Source organism: Dendronephthya gigantea, unplaced genomic scaffold, assembly GCF_004324835.1.
Source record: "Dendronephthya gigantea isolate DGI-Jeju-01 unplaced genomic scaffold, DenGig_1.0 000021F, whole genome shotgun sequence".
NCBI classification, from domain to species: Eukaryota; Metazoa; Cnidaria; class Anthozoa; order Malacalcyonacea; family Nephtheidae; genus Dendronephthya; species Dendronephthya gigantea.
Genome location: NW_021163031.1, coordinates 1,370,820 through 1,391,801, shown reverse-complemented (window position 1 = coordinate 1,391,801; position 20,982 = coordinate 1,370,820). Strand labels below are relative to the sequence as shown.

Sequence of the window (20,982 nt, the reverse complement as noted above, 5' to 3'; positions counted from 1 at the left end):
TTCAGACATTGATTTGAAACTGACTTGTATGCTAAATTATTCATTAACGATATATTTGTTATGCTATCTTATTACGCTAATGAATTTTACTCGAAGCTGATTCGCGGTCGGCATTTGTCTGTCTAGAAGTGGCGGCCTCTGATTGGCTTAGCCTTGTGGGCTATTTTTATTGTGAGAGATATTTTGCCAGAGGCTTTTATTGTTGTTGCAAAGTGTGCCAGCTTCTGACTGGTCATCCATTAGCCACTCGCATTCAAGAGAAAAGTCGCTTGATTACTGGTTCTTGCAAGTGAGAAATCAACCAACAAGGTTTGTTTTTGTCAAAGCGGCTACGTCAAATTTGATTCGTTGCTTTTTTCCCTCGCTTTTGTTGTACATTTTGACCTTTTCTGGCGCGAAATATTTGTACTTCAATATGCGACAATGCAGCAGATTTTGTGAGCAAAATTTAAGAAGAATGTTAAGCTGTTTGCTCGCCTTGGAACATAAAAATGTTTCTCAAACGCACACCTTAAATCCCCGGGAGTCGTCAAGGGTGTTTCATATTAGTTAAATAGAGTAAAACCTAACTTGAAAAAGCTTTTCCTATCGCGAGTTGAACAAGTTATTATCCAAATTTGCTGGCTTTCATGTTCGTGTTATAATGTACTTTGTTTATAGAACTACTGTACTCCACCGAATAGCTTTAATTTGTCTTTTTTAATGTATCATTTTATATATGCTCTGAGGATGAAAACTTTTAAATACAAATTGATGTAAGTTTCCTTGTAGGCTTTTTCTGTAATAATCATTGAACCAGAGATACTTCAATGGATGGGAATAATGGTGAGGCAAGAAATACACAAAGTGAAAGTTTATCTATAAGTACAACTAATGGTGCATACAGAGTTGGCCAAAATGGTGGGCTACCAACTTTTGCCACTCAACAACTTCCCAATGGTTCAACACAAATGCAAACTGCTTCGCCAGTTTTAAATCCAGATTCAAGACAAGACTCTTCAAAGGGACCAACGCGGCAAGATAATGTTACAAATCCCAATGTTGGTTTGACCATAAGTGATGTTACTGGGGCAGTGTCACAAGCTGTAAGCAGTAGTACATCAGGTGAGGAGGCTAGGGCACAGGTTGCAGTGGAGACAACAGCTGGAGGTGTATCAGGGACTGTGGTCATACCACCGGAATACTTGGCAGTGGCTGCTGGGGCTCAGGCATATGTACCAACGGAGTCACATAATGTGGCTGGTATGTAGAATATTTTTAAAAATTTTCTTTTCACATATACATCAAAGGCATTTGTTATGGCTAAAACCTATAGTGTATGAAGGGGAATACAGGTTTTGATGCATCCTAAGTTAATCGAGCAATATTCAGAAAAATCAAAAAGCTGTTTTTGTTTGGAAAAATATTGGATTCATTTTAATCTTCCATTCAGAAAAATTGGTTCATGACTTTCTCCCACCCGTCAAAGCCATGGTACAGCCTAGATTCCAACCACACCAACTAAAATTTAACTCTGTCATTGACAAAGATTGCCCATACTTTAATTTTCACGAACTGAATAAAATTCATGATGGAATTCCTATATTTTAGAAAGTGTAGCTCTTGGTGTTGAAGATATGGATCATGAAGAAAAAGATAGAGAAGAATATGAAGTACTTAGGGAACAGGTAAATTTAAAATAATTTGAGGTACCAGGGCATATATATTTATACATTCTGTGACAGTCTTCAACCAATCTTGATATGTAATGCCTTTTTTTGTAGTTAAATAAATAAATCCCTTTATTGTATAAAGTATAATAGTTCCTTTTATTTTATTAAGAATTGTTGCTTATATTTCTAACTTTAGGATCGTTTTCTGCCAATTGCAAATGTTGCAAGAATCATGAAGAAATCTATACCAAAAACAGGAAAGGTATAGTACTGAAGTTGATAAAAAATATTTTCTTTATATTGTCGGTGTTTTGATACTAAATTTGCAATGCTTATATTCTAGATTGCTAAAGATGCAAAGGAATGTGTACAAGAATGTGTCTCAGAATTTATTAGTTTTATCACTAGCGAGTATCCTTCATTCACTATTATATAGTCTAATGAGACAATGTCTATGTAGCTACTATGACTAACCCTCTCTGGCTGTTCATATATCAAGAAACACTGTTGTTTTCTCCGTAACATGCAATTCCAGAGCAAGTGAAAGATGTCATCAAGAAAAACGAAAGACAATCAATGGTGAAGATATCCTGTTTGCAATGACCACACTAGGCTTTGATCAATATGTTGAACCACTGAAAATATATCTACAGAAATACCGAGATGTAAAGTTCTATATTTTTTTTTCTCTAAATATTCTTATATATTGATACCAACAGCCAACAGACAGCATTTTATTATTTCAAAATTTTGGCAAACAATTAATTTTATTCTTTCTGGTCAAATCTTTTTTACTCTAGTCTGAGAAAAAGTGTTATTTTTTCTCTCTAATGTTCTGCCGTTCTGTCATAATATTTGGTTCCTGCATGACTGCCAACAATTGTCAGATTATTTGCTGAATGAAATTAATAAATAAGAACTTCACCCTACAGTTTCACTGGATTGCCCGAATATAGCCATAATAACTCACCATCATAAGACCATTGGCCAAAGAACAGAAAAAATAATGTCGTGCTAAAAGCACTTTACAATCTTTTTTTCTTTAGTCAATGAAAGGTGAAAAAGGTTCCATGGGGACAGTTAGTGAAGGAACAGAAATAGACGAAGAAGGTCGAAATATAACCCATTATAGCAGTGGTGAGCTTGCGTATGCTGTGAAATTGATTATCTTCACAGCATTTTATCTCTGGACAAGTTATTACATTCCAATTTCCAACAACAACCATGATCTATGCACTTGGTTTCTAAACTTTTTGAGTCAAATGAACCTTGAACATCTTGAGTCATGCGTCCTCTGGTGAAGGCATGGGTCCTGCAGGAGAACCAGAGTTACATTTTTTCACTTCTTTAGTCTTTAAAGAGAAATTTTGTCGTTTCGTTTTACCTGTTTTACCTCAATTACCTGTCATTCAATGAAATCCTGAACCATAACCAATCTTTTCTTCTTTTTATGTTCAGCTCCAATGCATCCCTCAATGATCGCACCAGAACAAGCAAACACAATATATGGGACGGCGTATTCCACCCAGGTAAGATCATCAACTGTTTAGTTCACGCTTACGATCAGGGGTAAGGCTGGGAATTCATTATCGATCCTCGAACTTATCTGAACGTACCTGATGTAAAATAAAAACCATTTTCAATGCTATCTGGAGTGAGTCCCTCCTCTTCAGGATCGATCATGGATCACTTTTTCACGTTCGAACTAGGTCTATCATGTAGGCGAACATTTTTCAGTGAAAAAATGGTCTCGTAATAAGTAAAATAAGCCCAGAATTAGTAATCTGAGATGAAAGAACGAGGACCAGGTACTAGGGATATTGAAGAGTGAAATCAAAGCAAAATGTTAGGTTTCTTTAAACAACATCATTTGCTTTTCGACAAGGAAGAGTTCGTAGCCTACTTAATTGACCCTATATAGTTTTGTTGGATAGCGGATTAAAAATCTTGCCTTAACGTTTATTGCGACGTGCGAAAGAAATTTATTTTGTCGACATACAACTACATACCACATTTAATATACCACCACATACCACATTTAATACACCACCACATACCACATTTAATATACCACCACATACCACATTTAATATACCACTACAGTCATTAGGCTACCGGCTTCTAATTTACAAAGAAAACCTGTGTATTCATTACTTGTAGATTCCACAAGCTCTACACTTTCCATCAATGTAAGGAAAAACGTGGCAAGTGACGTAATTAAAAGCAATTATATATCATAGTCTTTTACGATCCTCCCCGCGATCACATCTCAACGCCGGTGTGGGTGCAGTAGACGGTAAACCTGGTTTTCCTATAGCAGGTGAATAATCACTCCTCAGGATATTTACTACCTCAGTTGTCACAAGGCAATTTGGTCATCTTGTGAGCCACTGAGGTATTTTGCTGTTCATATATTATGCAGGCCTAACTGTGGTACGAACTTCATTTATTGATATCCATGCAGACGCGTGTGTTTCTCTGAATCAATTCATTGGTATATGACTTGTTTATGTTCCATATTAACATCGAGTTTATCGCTGGTTAGAAATTTCAGGTGGTGCGGGCTAATCATATATTGTGATAACGTAACAGTAGAAAATAAGAAAATATTTTAAACATGTACATATATAAGGCTATATATAGGCATAATATTTTAAAGACCAATTTGTCATCGGTTTTTGTCGAAACGGGTTTTTCAGTTCGGACATTGGGCTTCTGTTCAAGGCGTATTTCTCCTGTATGGTACCTATAAAAGATGATGTATGCATATTCCTCAGTCTATAACAAAAATCATATATAAATATATAATATCCGCCACAGGTGAACTTATTATTGCAAAGCTTTCTCTTCTGGTTCTTCAGCTGTGGCTGAAAGCCGGGAATATTGAACAAAAACTTTTCACTGTTCATCGTGATATTATAAATAATTTTATTATCAGATTTTCACACCATATATACTTTAACACTATATAAAATGTACAGTAAAATGTTCTTTTAAAAGTTTTTTTTACAATATCGTGATTTAAAATTGAAGAGATCCTTACAACAATATTTTTAAATATCATTTTTCAGTTCATATTTCTTCTATATATTTGGTGTAAAAGCTGATAATAAATTCTGTTTAATACGTAAGAGTTTTAAGAAAAGCAATCCTAGCAACGATAAATAAATCTAAAAATAATTTGTGGTGATCCTAAAATAAACTTCAAGAATAAATAGACAAACAGTCGAATTACTTTTTATCTACTGTGGTTATTGCGTTTAGCACTTGGAAACCACGATGTTTGACGAATGAACTTAAGCTGATTACGTAGATGTTTTAAGTAAGTTGCATTCATATGCATGCGTCAAGTATATTGGACATTAAAAAAGAACTTACGATGCAGAATTTGTTGTGATCTGACGACGTTAGCTGTACTGGATGTAATGAGATTATCAATTAATAATGAGCTCTTCACATGCACGAATGCTGCATGTATTGCCCCCTGGGGTTCGCCCGATGTCAGGCCTCAACTCACACGTGCTTCTACCATTCGCGCTATACATGCACATCGACAGAGGGACTTGGATAAATAAGTTCCATCCTCGTAACCAGATAGCACGAGATTGGGCAGATTCCCCGCTCTCTGGATGAGCTCCCAGTTGGAGCTTATCACGTGATCCGCTAAAAGTATACGTTAAGTCCTGTTTAAAAGTTATGCTTTGAAGAAGAGATAAACGTGACTATAACTGAACTGGTTAGAACTGAAGAGATTTTTCGTAGAAGAAGATCCTGAAAAGAGGCTGTTTTAAAGGTTATCTTCAGGGGGGTATATCATGCAGACAATCATATAGGAGATCTTTTCCAATTTTATTATTATTATTAAAAATTTTATTTACAGACACTAGCCCCGTCAGTTACCACTGATTTCCACGGAGGGCGTCTACTTAATTACATTATGAGCGTCTACTTAATTACACTATACAAATATAAACTATATATAATATGCAGAATTAACTACTTGAATTTATGAGCCTCTTGAAACAATGAATCGATTGAGCAGACTTAGCTTCACGCGAAAGACTATTCCATAATACAGCTCCTCTATATTTAAAACTTCTTTTGAGAAACTCTTTCTTAGGTCTCGGGATTGATAGATCAGTATCGTAATGTCTCAGGTTATAACCATTTTCAATTACACTACGCTCAGAAAAGGAGGAGGTCCAAATTGGAGGTCCAAATTGGAGGTCCGTACAAGGAAATATTTCCCAAGGTCTCAAAAACAGCCCGAGGCCGACAGCTTCAATTGAGACCGAGGGAAATATTTCCCTATACGGACCGACTAAACTGGTAAATAATAGATTTATTTTTTCTTGCGGTCCGAATTCATATCTTAGCGTTGGTTCTGTGCTTTTAAATCTCGAGCGGTCCGTACGGCCTCATACCGCTTGCGTAGCCAATCAGATTGCAGGAAACGCTAAAATATGAATTCGGACCGCAAGAAAAAAATAAATACATGCAGTTATCCTCTTTATATATACTCGTAACTAAATATAAATACTCAATTTAGATAGTTTTGTTTGGTGCATATATATATAGGTTTCACCTAACATGTATATATATATATGTGTATAATCTATATTTGATTTTTTAGATTTGAATAATGACTTTATATTGCCGCTACTTTTTCGCAGCAGTCACGATAATAATATACAGCTACCATCATTACCATGTCATTTATAGTTCCTTTTTGAACTTTTAATTTTACTGTGTCGTACGTAGTCTGGGTTACTCAAACTTTTCAAAAAACGTTTTATTCGTGCAACTGCGTGATAATGCATGCATTGTTCGTGATCATAAAGCTTGAACGAATCCTTTCAGCATGGTGCGAAAGTACTGTTTGCAGTTAAAATATTCCTGATGTCCTTTAGTCACGGAATAATCACATGAAAATGTGGAAGTGTCGAAGTGGAAACGCAGAGAGTTTCTTCAAAATCACTGCGGCAGAACGTAATTACTCAATCTTGTTATCTTTTGTCCATTGATGGTTCATAATGTCTTCTATAGTTGGTCTCTTCTGTGGATCTTTATCTAGCATCATCGTTATTAGGTTTTGTACATCTAAAATACCAAACAATCATGTTTAATACATCAGACTCATCTGGCTTCGTTTTCCCAATAATAGCTACATGTTTCGTAATTCCCATCAGTCATTTAGTTGATTTTTCAAATCATGAGCACAAATTAATGATTTTTTAGTTGTTAACATAAAAGAATTGTAAATAAAAGAAACGAAGATTCGAACCTATTCTATGACGTACCTGGAGATAACGACATTGTAAATGTTACTTCTTTTTCCTTAATTTCTTCCTCATTTTCGAAAGGCACATCTCCGCAGACCATGTCGTACAGTAGTATGCCCAGTGACCAAACAGTCGCGGGTTTCGCCAAGTATCGTTGGTTTATGTACCATTCTGGTGGGCAGTACGATCGCGTACCTGAGGAAAGACAAAGGCTATAATAATAAGTTAATAATATCACCGTTTAGTTTTATCATTGTATACATGTACGTAATCTATACCGTAGTTAATAAGAGGGAGGCTGAGGGGCTCTGCTTTATATACCTTCATATTCTGTATATTCGGTATTGTGTAACTGCGCCCCAGACCCAAAGTCAGCCAGTTTTGCTTCTCCTGTCTTTAAATCAAGGATAACGTTTTCGTCTTTTATGTCGCGATGAAAAACCCCCTTCATTTCGCAATACACGGTCGCGTCCAACACCTGACGAAATATTTTTTTCGCTATTTTTTCCGAGAGAAATTCTTGCCTGCTGATGAAGTCAAAAAGATCGATGTATGATTCAGGTCGTTCTAGGATTAATATGATAGATTGTCCACATTCAAAGTATTCCAATAGCCCTATAATGTTTTTATGTTCTAGTTTCTTCTGTAGGAAAACCTCACTTGGGATAGGCTTGCCATTTTCCTGTGAGAGAAAAAATTATAGGCATGATTTGTCTATGAGCTTACTCTACCTTGTTCCATTTTAAGATCTTTTGCTGTCTTTTGACTGTGATTTATGAAGAGATTATCATGAGAGAGGTCTTGTGGTTAAAGAGGTTTGGGTATAAGAAGAGGGGCCTGAGAAAGTGTTAATGCTATATAGAGAAGCGCATTCGGAGATGCATTTCTGTTATATAGATAGGTGCATTTAGAGGTATGTCAGTGTCTCTGCATGTCGGTATAATTTAGGTATTAGAAAGGTGTCTTCATTGGAGTAATTTCCATAGAATGCTAGTGTCTGTATTCTGCCTGTGTTAGAATAGTATTAAATTAGAGAGATATATCCTTATCAGAAAGTCTTAAATACCAAAAAGGCAAAATTTAACTCGAGTGTATACTTCATGTTTACTGTATTAAGGAAGAAAATCGTTTTACTAACCTCAAGAAATCTCCCAAGTTTATTTTTCTCTATAACCTTTAATGCCACCGGTACTTGATCAGATCTTCTTCTCGCAGCGTAGACATTTGCTGCTCCTCCATGGCAAATGCTGGTGAAGACTTCGTATTCTTTCAAGATTGATTCAGGACCTGAAACAGATGTATAGAATATCAATACCTTAACTAGCTAAAAATATGAATGCCAATCCAATTTTTCTTATGTTTTGCAAAGTTATTTTTTACCCCTATATCCCCCCTACTGGAGTTTAAAAATATGATTGTACAGAAAACGGATGATAAAGTTTTGATTTTTAAAACTGATGAGTTTAAAAACCTTCAGAGGAGTTTAAGAAATCATGCACCCTCTTCTATTTTGCTCTGTCTAACTTTTGAGTGACATTTAAGATGTTGACCATCGATTAATTTCATTGAGAGATTAGCACATGAAGTTGGGCGCTATAACAGTGTAGTCTGTATAGCTCTATCAATCATCGGTCCAACAAGAGAGGTTTAAATTCCCACAATATCTTGTGTTGTAAACAACTTGTTTTCGAAAGTTTCCCTTATCAGAAATTGAGTAAGACCCACTCAGAATGCGGCACATTAAATTTTCAGATTTCAATTCCGATTAAAAGTCGGGAAAATGATAAATTGTAATGTGAAAGTATATACTGAAGTACCTTCGAAGCTAACTTTCATTAATATAGTTTTGTAGTGAATATTATTATGACAACATTCTTTAGAGAGGCGTGAATATTACGTTGAATGTTGCAATATCTACCATTTGTGATTTGAGAGTCTATTGTATTTGTGAAAAATATTCACTCAAAAGTAGTTATGAAAACCGCGTCGTTACCACATAAGTCATAAAATCTTGGTGGTGGTATTTATGATGCATTTTTTCATTGGAAATACTGATCTAAACTTTTGACTATAAACTTTGTGTAAAGGTATATATACATTAAAATCCAGAAGTCTTATTGCTGCAGTCTGTTCACAGCTAGCACTGTGATGAAAGTCACTGGATCCAAGCTATTTCTATTCCCAGGTCCGCCGGTGTATATAGTGTAAATATACGACTTCCACGGCTTGCGAGGTCCGATGCCGGCTCCGCTATAGTTTCACTGATTACGTAACAAAGGAAGTTTGTCTGACAATTCGTCTACATTGAAGATATTTTTATATCACGATCCAGATTTAAACTAAATTTTTTTAGGAAAGAACACATCCTCTCGCAGCAGGGCAAGATTAAAGCGGCACATGGCTTCACCTCATGCAGCCAGGATAAGATGTTGGCCTGTCCTAGGATTGTGGCAAGTGCTGCGTTTTTCATTTTTTCCTCGGTACCCGACAAAAACTAATGATTTGAAACTTAGAAATACACTTAACGTTTCGCTGTGAGCCTTAAAGTGGAAAGCGAGCTGTAAAGATCGTTCTGCGGTTCAACCGTATAAAGCCATGACTAAAGCGTGCATGCGTATACGCGCATAATAATGTACAAAATATTTGTGCAAAACAGGGCGCTTATACATAAAGAATATATAATTCTATATTCTATTCTATATATAAGCGCCCTGGAGCAAAACGTAAAAAAAGTAAAAGCCGCTCTTGTTGAACAGCCGGGTAACAAAATGGCTTCGGAACGGAATGTTTGAGGTGGAATACATTTTAATCCGCGTTATCCTGTAAATCATTTTTTCGTGTAGGTCAGTCGTATATATACGTAATCTGTTTGCGAAGACATTTTTTGATGGGTGATATTTTTCGCGAATTGCGGTATTTTGCTTCACCTTTCGTTTGAGAGCTACATGCAACTATCTAAAACAAGTATCTACTATGATTATGGATGAAGAATATCGTCCTTCCTTGTGACGTTTTGATGAACTTACTCCATATTTGTGACACATTTGACGATGATGATTCTTTTCCAATCCGACCTTGTTTCTTTTGTGTTTTGTTGGAAAAATTGGCTGTCGATTTCTTTACCTTCTTTCCCAATTTGTTGAAATAATTTATATGTTCTGTCATCTCTAAATCCAGTGATTCGAAAGCTCCTAAAGTTCTGCAGTAGTTCACAACTATTTGATATATAGCAAAATAAGACCCCAAACCTAATTCTCGTCAGTAGTATATGACAGGATTTCATTTATATATATATAGTGATAATGGCACTCACAAAATATTTATAAGTATACTTGAACTTATATATTATTAACGATCATCGCAGGCCGTTGTTTTGCATCATAAAGCTCGTAGCAGTGGCAATCTGCCGCAAACGTGACCAATTCATGCATTTGTAACGCGCTCAACAGTCAACAACTTTATGGCTATAATCATGTTATTTACTTTCACTCTGGTGCCGCAAACCGCATCTAAATCGACGTACTTCTATATTATTAATATGCATTATCAAGATTAAGTTCCAGAAATTGAGGTTATTGCACGTAGTTTAGATTGTTTTAAGAGGGTAGATATACTCTTTCGCATGCACTTGTAATGTGAAGCATTCAAGACCAGACACTTCAACGTTGCCATTGGGCAAATGCGCACTGAGTCATCCTAAAGCCGGTTTTCCACTAGCGATATTTTCGCACGAAGCGACTTTATTCCTTTGTATTTGAGCAATTTGTTCCAGATGGTTGCAGTTGAGAGCTCTGAGACAAAAGTAAACTGTCGATGAACGAGGTTGTCGATTCGTGCGAAAAATATCGCTAGTGGAAAACCGGCTTAAAGGCCCGTTTACACTTGCGAATTTTGCATGCTGCGATTTATGTGCGATTTTCTTCTTTTGATAGATGTGAACGAGTAATAAGTTACGAATGCTCAACGAATGCTCTGAGTATAAGAGCTCTTATACTCAGAGCATTCGTAACTTATCACTCGTTCACATCTATCAAAAGAAGAAAATCGTTGGTAAAATCGCAGCGAAAATCGCAAGTGTAAACCGTAAATGAGCCTTTATTATAAGACAAGAAACGCCCAAACCTACAAAACACATTTCATATAATTGGAACGAATTCATTTGGCTGATTCTTATCCCATGACGTTGGGAAATTACTGGCGTGTTTATAGTATATAGTCATAGTCATTCTCAGTGATCAGAAAAGAAATTAAAGCCACCAAGGGTATACGCCATACATAGCCGCAGGAAAAGAAGATTCTTCTTACCACAAATTACGTATTTGCACTTATAACACAAATTTGCTGAGGCAATATTTATCGATTATTTAGAGCGATATAATCCTATACACATCGTTAATATACATTACCAAGGTCAAGCCTAATTTGCCAGTAATTTTAGATTGTACTGACGCACACGTCTATTTTTATGAATGCAGTTATCACAGGATCAAACTAAAAATATACCTAGATTACCAGGTAATAACAATTAACATATAAAGATATTCAACTTATCGAAAACTCGGCAGATCAACCTATATCATTACTGAGAAACACAGTTTTCTTTATTACGAATGGTCGTGAGCACAGCTAAAGCCAGGTGATTGTTGTGTGGGAACCAGCAAAACTCCCTCCATGCAAATGAATTAGAGCAGAAATGGTTTATATTGAAAACAATTTATTAGCGTAACAATGCGTCTAACACTCTTTAAATGAAAAATGTCTCTACTCCAAGGCTGCAGCGCCTGACATGATCTCGATAAGTTCTCTTGTGATAACAGCTTGACGGGTCCGGTTGAAAGTCAACGTTAGTTTATCGATCATTTCACCTGAAACAAAACAAAACAATAAATATATACATATCAATCACCGCTTGTACTTAGTTGTACATGTGTACTCATGTGTGATCACGATGAGAGCTAGCTGTTACACGATTATTTAACCAATCAACGACAACGTACCTGCATTCTTGCTCGCTCCATCCATAGCTGTCATTCTGGCACTTTGCTCACTGCATGATTGTTCTTTCATACCGAAGAATATCATAGAAGCAAGATTAAACTCTTGAAAGTTTCTCATGATATCTGCATCAACATCATCATATATGCTCAATGTTTCTGGTTATAAAAGAAAGAGAATATGGTTGACCCATGAGGTAATAATACTTATCTACCTTACGAAGAAAATTGCTGTGCAGGAACGATAGTTGCTGCTGGGGAAAATGTTCAACCTTCTACAGGTACACTCTTTTGGACTCAATGATGAACACAAACCTGCACTATTTAATGTCTCGAACGAAAACATTGGTTTCATTTGTGTTTCATATGCAACAACAGATCTAAGGATGGTAAAAAAGTGTGTTACAAATCTGTATGCAGGCAGGCTACACAACTGTGTGTTAACTATCTATATAAATATTTTATCATAACTACATTATTGCTATGATTCCATGATTGTTACGAGTAACCAGTAGACTTTCAGCATTAATATATTCTGCAACTATCAGTGATGATCACCATTGCTATAATTTACTTACTGAAACTTGTTATAAATCAGTTTGCCAACATCAAATTCATAGCCACTTTCAAGAATCTCTTGAGCAATCGCAGATGAATCAGCAAATGTTGGTGGCTTCTTGCCCAATTCAGAAACATGGAATAGGATATTCTGACCTGGAAGCAATAAATACTCAAGTTTTAAGAAACATAAATGTGAGTATTGAAGCAGTGCAATCTGAAGCAATCCTAGTCAGAGCTAACACTTAACCATTTAAATGGTTTAATATGGTGTGATGGGTATTAATGATCATTATAGGTAGTATTTTAGTATTGGCTCAATACTACTTCTACCAACCATGTGTTTTTTGTAGAATGGTTCTAGCCTTATCACCACAAGGTACAAGCATGGTGTTTATACTGCTTGGTTGTTCAGCAATGGCTGCTTTTGCAGCTTTAGCCAAACTAGAATGGACGCCACCACAAAGACCACGATCTGAGGAAAGTAACACCATCAAGTGATTGGGCTTTTGCTCATCAACTTCCAACTCAGCTTTGTCTGGGAGAGCTAAATTAAAACATTTTTGACAGGTGTGAAACAATTTTATGTTAATAATATAATCATAGTATTCTGAACTAATTCAGTCTTAAATGTAATTATAATCTTTAAATAAATCTGTATATAACCCAATCTTCATACAAATCCCAATACTATGAACTATTCCTATATCTAATCTTTAGTTGATCTCCAAAAAACAACTCTTTCTTGGGCAGGAAAGTCATATAAGTGATATAATTTCCAGGTATTCATTTTAAAAGTTGTTAATTTCTGTGATCCGTCAGCCTACCATATGCTCCTTCACCATATGCCCTTGCTGGTTTAAGCTCTCGCTCAGCCTTAGCATATTTAGCTGCTGACACCATCTTCATTGATTTGGTAATTTTTTGAATATTTTTCACACTTTTCAGCCGGATTGAAACTAAGAGAAAAATATGTGTTGAAAAAAAAGATATTGATCATTAATATTTAAGACAAGATCGCAGCACATTTTTTTTGGAGTACAGCATAATGTAAAGTAATAATGTGGGTGTATAATAGTACTAAAGGTGTACACATATTTAAACCAGAAAGCAATACTTTCTTTATATTGAAACGTGAGTGTTTCAGTGGTTGTACTTACTTTCTTTAAGCGTAGCCATATTTCTTACTGAGCCACTAAACATACAATAAAATACCACATTGAGTGAAAAATTATCCTCTCAACATAATGAATAGTTTTTAAGGGATAAAAATCTGTCTTACCATGATGCCGGCTGGTAAATAGCCGGACGAAATGCAAACAATCTCGCAGCCATCTTGCCTTGAAAGCCGAGGAAGAAGGTCTGCAAAAAAGGACTAGCACTAGTGTTATGACCGGAAATTTCCGAAAGGCTATCTTTAAAATAGGGAATGGGGAATGCGGGAATGGGGGAATGGGGGAATGCGGGAATGCGGGAATGCGGGAATGGGGGAATGCGGGAATGGGGGAATGCGGGAATGGGGGAATGCGGGAATGGGGGAATGCGGGAATGAAGGAATGGGGGAATGCGGGAATGGGGGAATGCGGGAATGGGGGAATAAAGGAATGGGGGAATAAGGGAATGGGGGAATAAGGGGATGGGGGAATAAGGGAATGGGGAAATAAGGGGATGGGGGAATAAGGGAATGGGGAAATAAGGGAATGGGGGAATAAGGGAATGGGGGAATAAGTGAATGGGGGGATAAGGGAATGGGGGAATAACTAATAAGGGAATGGGGGAATAAGGGAATGTAGGAATGGGGGAATAAGGCAATGGGGGAATAAGGAAATGCAGGTATTGGGGAAAAAGGGAATGGGGGAATAAGGGAATGCAGGAATGGGGGAATAAGGGAATGCAGGAATGGGGGAAAAAGGGAATGCAGGAATGGGGCAATAAGGGAATGGGGTAACCGGTGAACAAGTGAGCGGGGGAACCGAGAAATTGGGGAACAGGGGGATGGGGGAACATTATACATCAAGTGACTGACATCAGCAATATATAGTCAACATATTGGCTCTTTCCCATTCAGCATACAAAGCTTAAAATCTTATAAAATCTTAATGAGTCTCAGTCAGTCCTTGGTAGCTAGGAAGTCTCAGGCCTATAGCTAGTTATATGAAAACATTATATCAGAAAGTATTTTCCCTATATATACTATTTAACTCTATAGCTTTTTCAAAATTAATAGTATATTTAGAGTGTTTTACTCCACTGATTTTAGACAACAAACTTTTTGGGAAACATATAATTATGATGAATATATTTTATTGAAAGAAACATTTTTGGTTACAGTGAAACAACAATGTGCATTTTGTGAATAACTTGGTAATTATGTAAATAAGCAATGTTTGCACTTTATAATTTGGCATGCAAACATTGCAATACTGAATACTATTTATGTATATTACCTTTTTATGACATTTATTGGAATACATATAAATACTTCCTGTACTACAATAAATATCTAAATGCCCTACTTGATTATATACTTGATTATACAATTTTTATAATGTTTTCATATAACTAGCTATATATAGGCCTGAGACTTCCTACCAAGGAATGACTGAGATTCATTAAAGATTTTATGAGATTTTAAGCTTTGTATGCTGATTGGGAAAGAGCCAATATGTTGACTATATATTGTTGATGTCAGTCACTTGATGCATGATGATTTAGGATTGTACAGCTAGTTGATTCATGCCTGGTTTCAGATTTTAATGATGAAAGGATTTATATTGTTAATAACACTTAATTTTCATGCAGTTACCCTATACCCTTTTCTCTTCAGCCCCAAACCTGCTAATAAAGGATGACTGTCCTTAATTAGTTAAGGGTCAGTGGGTTCATTCATAGATTTTGTTGAAAGCAAATGCAAACATGCATGAAAATTATATACACAGTCAACACAGAACAGTTTCTTGAGCAATGTTATTCCCATATAATTAACATATGTTCTAGCTGTTGCATTTGTCATTATATTTTGAATAGATATCACTATTGAAATGAAATTTTGCATGCCAACTAAATGAACACACTAGCACACAACAATACCATTATCTTATTTATAGTTTTAATTTTTACTGAAAGGCAAGTATATTTTGATTTTTCACTTTGGTAAAATCTAATACAAGAGTGCCTGAGTTTCACAATAACAATTAACACTTGCCAGGTTGGCATTAATAACAATAAATATATATGTAGAGAGCCATAATATTGTATACACGCCTACTATATACTAACAATTGTTCCTTTCAGGCTCAAGACTGTTACTATTAGTTTAGCTGCTCAATGAGTCCATGCATAGTTATACCTTTACCCTGTTCCCTGGTTCCCCCCATCCCTCTGTTCCCCCATTGCCTGGTTCCCCCACTCACTCGTTCACCGGTTTCACTGTTCACCTTATTCCCCCATTCCTGTGTTCCCTTATTCCTGCATTCCCTTATTCCCCCATTGCCTTATTCCCCCATTCCTACATTCCTTATTCCCCCTATCCCATTCCCCCATTCCTTATTCCCCATTCCTTATTCCCCCATTCCATTCCCCATTCCTTATTTCCCCATTCCTGCATTCCCTTATTCCCCATTCCCTTATCCCCCATCCCTCATTCCCTCATCCCCTTATTCCCCCATTCCCTTATTCCCCCATTCCCTTATTCCCCCATTCCCTTATTCCCTTATTCCCCCATTCCCGCATTCCCGCATTCCCCCATTCCCGCATTCCCCCATTCCCGCATTCCCCCATTCCCGCATTCCCCCATTCCCGCATTCCCCCATTCCCGCATTCCCCCATTCCCGCATTCCCCCATTCCCGCATTCCCCCATTCCCGCATTCCCCATTCCCTATTTTAAAGATAGCCATTTCCGAAATGGTAAAATAAAAATCGTAAATGTACAATTTGCATTTATTTACTATTTCTATTCTCAGAACATCTTTTAAACACACTTCAATAAGATCTACAGAGGTTGGTCAATTTACATATAAATACAGTATTATGTAGTTGTTAAATTTCTCTCGAAATGTTGTGATTTTTTATCGGATTGCGTTCGGAAACATTCGGAAACCGGATGATTCCGATCGATTACAATTCAATTCTTTTCAAAAATAAACCAAAATCTTCACACGTGAAATTCATTTCTGTCTCATTTTATTAAAATTTAGTTTTTTACTGGTAGTTAGGTCAACTTCATACAGTATAATGTCTGGGAGGGAAGGTATAGTTTGATATGTTGATATTTCTGTTTTATTTTCCTTGAAAATGCACCAATAGAAGTACAATTAATGGTAGTTGGAATTTGAGTTACATTGATAATTTGTATACTTGAAATTTAGGAGGTAAGAAGAAGCCTTTAAAGCAACCAAAAAAGAAAACACAAGAACTTGACGAGGTTTTGAGCAATTTGCCAGACAATTTTAGGTTTATATACTTTCAAGGTTAAAAAGCCTTGTCTGCTTTTTTAATAGGATGACATGGCCCATAAACAAAAAATGAAAGATGACCAAAAAAAATTACAAGAAGCAAAAGCCAAGGCTTCTGGCAAAGGACCAATGGGTATGAACTTCAGCACAAATTATTCTAAATATGCCATCTACCACTCCACCCCAAGAAATATGCCATCAACAATCCTCTATGCCAATGGGAGTGTATTTTATTTATCTTTGAGAATTTTTAACCTGACCAGTTTTCCACATTGATTATGACCACTATCTCAGTCATAACTTGAAAATATTTATGTGTGACCTTATACAACTGGTATTAGATGCAGTCTGCTGAATCTAGCCATGCGCCAATGAATGTTTATTTGGCAGGATGAGGGGGTAGATGGGGCAAATGGGACAGAGTGCTCATGATATATTCATTTTGCTGCTACTTTTTAAAAATATCATAAAGTTATTGCTACCATATTTCATTGCTCTTAGTATACATAAGATGATTCAATCCTTTGTCATGACTTTTTACCTTGTTATATTGTGTTTAGGTTCAGGTGGTATTAAAAAGTCCAAAAAATGAACAATATATATTTTGTTATTATATTTTGTGTTAGATGTCAGAAGTAGATAATATTGTATATATACAATAACATGCATATCACAACAATCTCATTCTGACTGTTTCATATATGTAAACCTTTATGAGAATTGAATTGATGTGACCTAGCTATTATTGTTCACAATCTTTCAAATTGTAGATAGGTTTAATTTTTGTGAACTTCCATTTATGTTTTGTAATAATTAATATACAATAAGTGTCTAAGCTACCTAGAATTGAAAAAATTAAAACAAAATGCTATATGGTCTTCCTGTGGTCTTTCACAAACTTTTGTTTCTTGAATTCCTAGGAATTGTTATCCATAGTAAAATAGTAAATGATTTGAGTATTAATTTTTGAAACATGTAGTAAAGTTAGTCATTGCTACAATACTTTTATTTTGAATGAAGTTGTTTTATGATTAACTTTTTTTTTTCTTTGGTGCTAAATTTTTTATGCAAAATATTTTGTTGTGCTGGATTTTCTTTAATGTATATGACACAAGGGAGAGATTGAGTGTCTTATATTGTGAATAATATAGATCTGTTCACTGACACTGGTTAAAATCCTTTCACACCAAAAAAAGCATGAAACTGGATAGAATATTAAAAAGGAAGACAATAATGATAAGAATCAATATTTAATTTGTACGCGATATATTTTTAACAACGAATTCTAAAATGCAGAATGGTGAAGTATACTACAATTATCTGGCTATTCAATGTATTTTGCTGCATCGTTACATCAAATCATTGTTCAGTAGACGAATGCCATCTTCAGCAATCAAAAACTCAGGCGAAATGCCCACGGACTGTTTCTCAGTTTTTACTCTCTTTCCTTTCAAAAGAGTCGTGTTTAACAGTCTAGGCAAGCTCATTTCTTGACACCGTCACGCTTTTCAAAGTTGAACTCTCTTAATACTCTGTTAGGTTTAACAAAAAATCTTTTTCTGTCTCCCCACTGTTTGTCATTGGGATAAGATCATCTATTTTAAGTAGTCTCTTGCTTGTTGCTGGGTAGGGGGTAGATTGCTAACCTTGTTGAGAGAACACGATTTTAATAATCTAAGAGCTCCTTGACGATAGTTCGAGCTAAACAGCAAATATATGATAGGATTTAGAAAAGAAGACGCATGTCCTAATGTATGTGCAGCAAATATTATACCATCTTTTTCACTAGGAGTCGATGACCCGAGATACAACATTATTGCTCTGTATGATGCTACAGGCAATTTTGCAAACAAAAAGGTGAATGTTATAGATAGCAACATCTTCACGACATTTTTCTTAGTTTTCATGTCGTCTGCTATGGTAGCGCAACTGGTTTGAGTAAAAATTGTTTTAGAAATGTAAATACCATATATTATTCTCCCATAGCAGTAAACTACCACACAACCTGTGATAATAGTTAGTATTCCTTTCATGAAGCAAAAATAGATGAAGATTTCAATGACTACAAAACCCTCCACCATTATGAAGTTTATAGCAACAGGAAGGACTAGAATTGCTGCCAACAACCACATTGTTAACACACAAAATTTGGTGCCACGTTTTCCTAATCTTCGCTGTATTTTCATGGGATTGCATAACGCGTTGTAACGTTCAATCGATAACAACGCCAAGTTCATGGTTGTTACGCAGAATAATAGAGTATGCATCAACACAAGAAAGTCCAAGAAATTCGAGAGAAAAACACTCGTTGCTGATGTGATGAATCTCGCCCGATGTAAAACAAGGTAAGCAGTGACTGGTGCAGAAGTTACCAGGTAGAACACCTCCGCAATAGCGTTGTTTGCTAGTAGGAAATTCGTTGAGTTTTTCATCTGTTTTGTTCTCCAAACAACCGAAGCAACCAAGCAGTTGTTGAAGACACCTGTTAGAGCTAAAAGTATAGTCATTACCAAAATGATATACATAGATATCGAAGACATGTAAGGCATCGTATGGAAGCGTCCAAAATCTGACATGTTAGTGTTGTTCGTAACCAAAGGCAAAGGACGATCGTGCGGCGGCGGTTTATTTTCCATTTTGGTTCTGTTATAATGTGATACGCACTTTTCGTGTTAAATAAAACAGAATGCAAAACTGTGTCACATGCAATGCCTCAACCTTTGTGAAAAAAGTAATGAAAGTTTTTTTAATAATAGTGAACTGTTTATTAACAACTGCTTTATTGAAATTCATATAGCGCTTTGCCGCATTATTAAGTATAAAAGACAGGACGCCTGGTAGGGAACTCACGTTGGCGAAAAAAATGATTTTGAACCACGGCTTCGCCTTCGGCTGTTTTCAGTATTACTTCCAACTCCAAATTTTGGTTTAACCCGGCCACTCACTGCACAAGTTTGGTATTTTATGTTTAAAGAACTGTAAAGAATGATGCAGTAAGACTGGCGTTATTCTAATGAATAACGTTTATTGCAGTTGCATGAAATTAACGTTTGCCGTAGTGAAGGCAAAACAACATTGGAACTTTCGGAATCTATAATCTATAAAATCTATAAATGATTACATTTTAAACGGCGTCATAATTAAATAATTTGCAACACATTGCACAAAATTAATATAAAGGCGGTGTGCCTACAAAAGTTTTTATTTTAAATTATCTTTCCCATCGCTATCTCATTCATAACGAGATTTGTACATTTTTGTTGCCTGGTGAACAGACATTGCACAGTTTGCTGTATTTTTTGCCCTATTCCATATTCATAATACAATCTTTTTCAATTTCATTCTTTTCCATTCAGAACTCAAAACGATTCATAAGACATGTTATGTGTAAAGTGACTCGCTCTTATAGAATCACCCAATTCATTATTAGCACGGTGGTTCAAATTTATTGTGAAATAATTTTTTAGCGACAAATAGGAAGCTCAAAATGCATTTTTCTTGATTTGAAATTGGATCCCCCTCCTAGTATATATTTGGTAATTATTAGAATCAGGTGGCCTTGTGGGACTGTCAGCATGCGTGCATCCTACCAAACATGGTAATAAAAATCACCAGATCTGGTCACACTGATTGTGGCAAGCTAGATTCAAGCCTGTCAACAGTCAACCTGACAAGCTAAAGTCAGAAATCTGATGGCTGAAATGAGAAAGTTTTTAAAGTTTTGAGATGAAACAACCAATCCCAAACGTAGGGCAAATATAGTTTAGACATTTTTCTCAAGCATGAAAGAACCCTCACACTTTAACAAGAATCAAAAGATTTATTCATTCTTTCAACGGACAATAATAGAAATATGCAAAATATATGCAAACTAAGACTGTCAAACTTTGTTTGAGCTAATTTATTCCGGGCAATTCTGCCATGCTCGTCGCAAAATTACACTGTGAACTGTCAACGATCCATAAAGTCCACGCATTGTCCTTTGGAATGTCGATGATCACAAACAATCAATGATCGTTGCTTCGGACCCTGATTAAATAA

The 20,982-nt window shown here is 35.9% G+C and overlaps 4 protein-coding genes and 1 long non-coding RNA gene across 7 annotated transcripts; 2 read left to right on the top strand and 3 right to left on the bottom strand.

Annotated features, from left to right (window-relative positions):
- The first annotated feature begins 172 nt into the window (after positions 1 to 172).
- LOC114522006 (nuclear transcription factor Y subunit beta-like) lies at positions 173 to 5,027 on the top strand. Of its 3 annotated transcripts, none has more exons than XM_028542597.1 (9): positions 173 to 309; positions 772 to 1,242; positions 1,591 to 1,667; positions 1,849 to 1,914; positions 1,996 to 2,063; positions 2,188 to 2,317; positions 2,699 to 2,789; positions 3,111 to 3,181; positions 3,813 to 5,027. In XM_028542597.1, exons 2-9 carry the CDS (start codon positions 810 to 812, stop codon positions 3,843 to 3,845), a joined length of 969 nt encoding a protein of 322 aa, XP_028398398.1. In that variant the 5' UTR covers positions 173 to 309; positions 772 to 809; the 3' UTR covers positions 3,846 to 5,027. The 3 variants fall into 3 exon arrangements, with proteins under 3 accessions (XP_028398398.1, XP_028398400.1, XP_028398399.1); XM_028542599.1 differs by lacking the exon at positions 173 to 309 and adding an exon at positions 326 to 631; XM_028542598.1 differs by lacking the exon at positions 173 to 309 and having other exon boundaries at positions 326 to 1,242.
- Positions 5,028 to 6,292: 1,265 nt separating this feature from the next.
- On the bottom strand, positions 6,293 to 10,170 carry LOC114521894 (serine/threonine-protein kinase pim-1-like). The gene is made up of 5 exons (XM_028542468.1): positions 9,961 to 10,170; positions 8,073 to 8,221; positions 7,256 to 7,616; positions 6,953 to 7,129; positions 6,293 to 6,752 (listed from the first exon to the last, which is right to left on the bottom strand). The coding sequence occupies exons 1-5, from the start codon at positions 10,097 to 10,099 to the stop codon at positions 6,646 to 6,648; spliced, it is 933 nt and encodes a 310-aa protein (XP_028398269.1). The 5' UTR covers positions 10,100 to 10,170; the 3' UTR covers positions 6,293 to 6,645.
- A 1,461-nt stretch (positions 10,171 to 11,631) lies between these two features.
- On the bottom strand, positions 11,632 to 13,836 carry LOC114521802 (ATP synthase subunit gamma, mitochondrial-like). Its single transcript, XM_028542341.1, has 8 exons — positions 13,769 to 13,836; positions 13,647 to 13,681; positions 13,314 to 13,445; positions 12,824 to 13,033; positions 12,507 to 12,642; positions 12,244 to 12,308; positions 11,932 to 12,087; positions 11,632 to 11,799 (listed from the first exon to the last, which is right to left on the bottom strand). Exons 1-8 carry the CDS (start codon positions 13,819 to 13,821, stop codon positions 11,696 to 11,698), a joined length of 891 nt encoding a protein of 296 aa, XP_028398142.1. The 5' UTR covers positions 13,822 to 13,836; the 3' UTR covers positions 11,632 to 11,695.
- Positions 13,837 to 16,594: 2,758 nt separating this feature from the next.
- LOC114521900 lies at positions 16,595 to 17,819 on the top strand. The gene is made up of 4 exons (XR_003686849.1): positions 16,595 to 16,736; positions 16,855 to 16,910; positions 16,987 to 17,074; positions 17,502 to 17,819. It is a non-coding gene; the product is annotated as an uncharacterized LOC114521900 (long non-coding RNA).
- A 717-nt stretch (positions 17,820 to 18,536) lies between these two features.
- On the bottom strand, positions 18,537 to 19,448 carry LOC114521940 (prolactin-releasing peptide receptor-like). Its single transcript, XM_028542515.1, has one exon. It carries the CDS (start codon positions 19,446 to 19,448, stop codon positions 18,537 to 18,539), a length of 912 nt encoding a protein of 303 aa, XP_028398316.1.
- Positions 19,449 to 20,982: the final 1,534 nt, after the last annotated feature.

Coding starts and splice junctions, on each gene's coding strand:
- LOC114521940 (XM_028542515.1), bottom strand. CDS start 19,448: ATGACTATACTTTTAGCTCTAACAGGTGTCTTCAACAACTGCTTGGTT.
- LOC114521802 (XM_028542341.1), bottom strand. CDS start 13,821: ATGGCTGCGAGATTGTTTGCATTTCGTCCGGCTATTTACCAGCCGGCA. Junction 13,682..13,768: donor ATTTACCAGCCGGCATCATG/GTAAGACAGATT, acceptor TTGTATGTTTAG/TGGCTCAGTAAGAAATATGG. Junction 12,088..12,243: donor CGAGACATTAAATAGTGCAG/GTTTGTGTTCAT, acceptor TTTTATAACCAG/AAACATTGAGCATATATGAT.
- LOC114521894 (XM_028542468.1), bottom strand. CDS start 10,099: ATGACAGAACATATAAATTATTTCAACAAATTGGGAAAGAAGGTAAAG. Junction 8,222..9,960: donor AAATGTGTCACAAATATGGA/GTAAGTTCATCA, acceptor CATCTGTTTCAG/GTCCTGAATCAATCTTGAAA. Junction 6,753..6,952: donor TACAATGTCGTTATCTCCAG/GTACGTCATAGA, acceptor TTGGTATTTTAG/ATGTACAAAACCTAATAACG.
- LOC114522006 (XM_028542597.1), top strand. CDS start 810: ATGGATGGGAATAATGGTGAGGCAAGAAATACACAAAGTGAAAGTTTA. Junction 1,915..1,995: donor CTATACCAAAAACAGGAAAG/GTATAGTACTGA, acceptor CTTATATTCTAG/ATTGCTAAAGATGCAAAGGA. Junction 2,064..2,187: donor ATTAGTTTTATCACTAGCGA/GTATCCTTCATT, acceptor ATGCAATTCCAG/AGCAAGTGAAAGATGTCATC.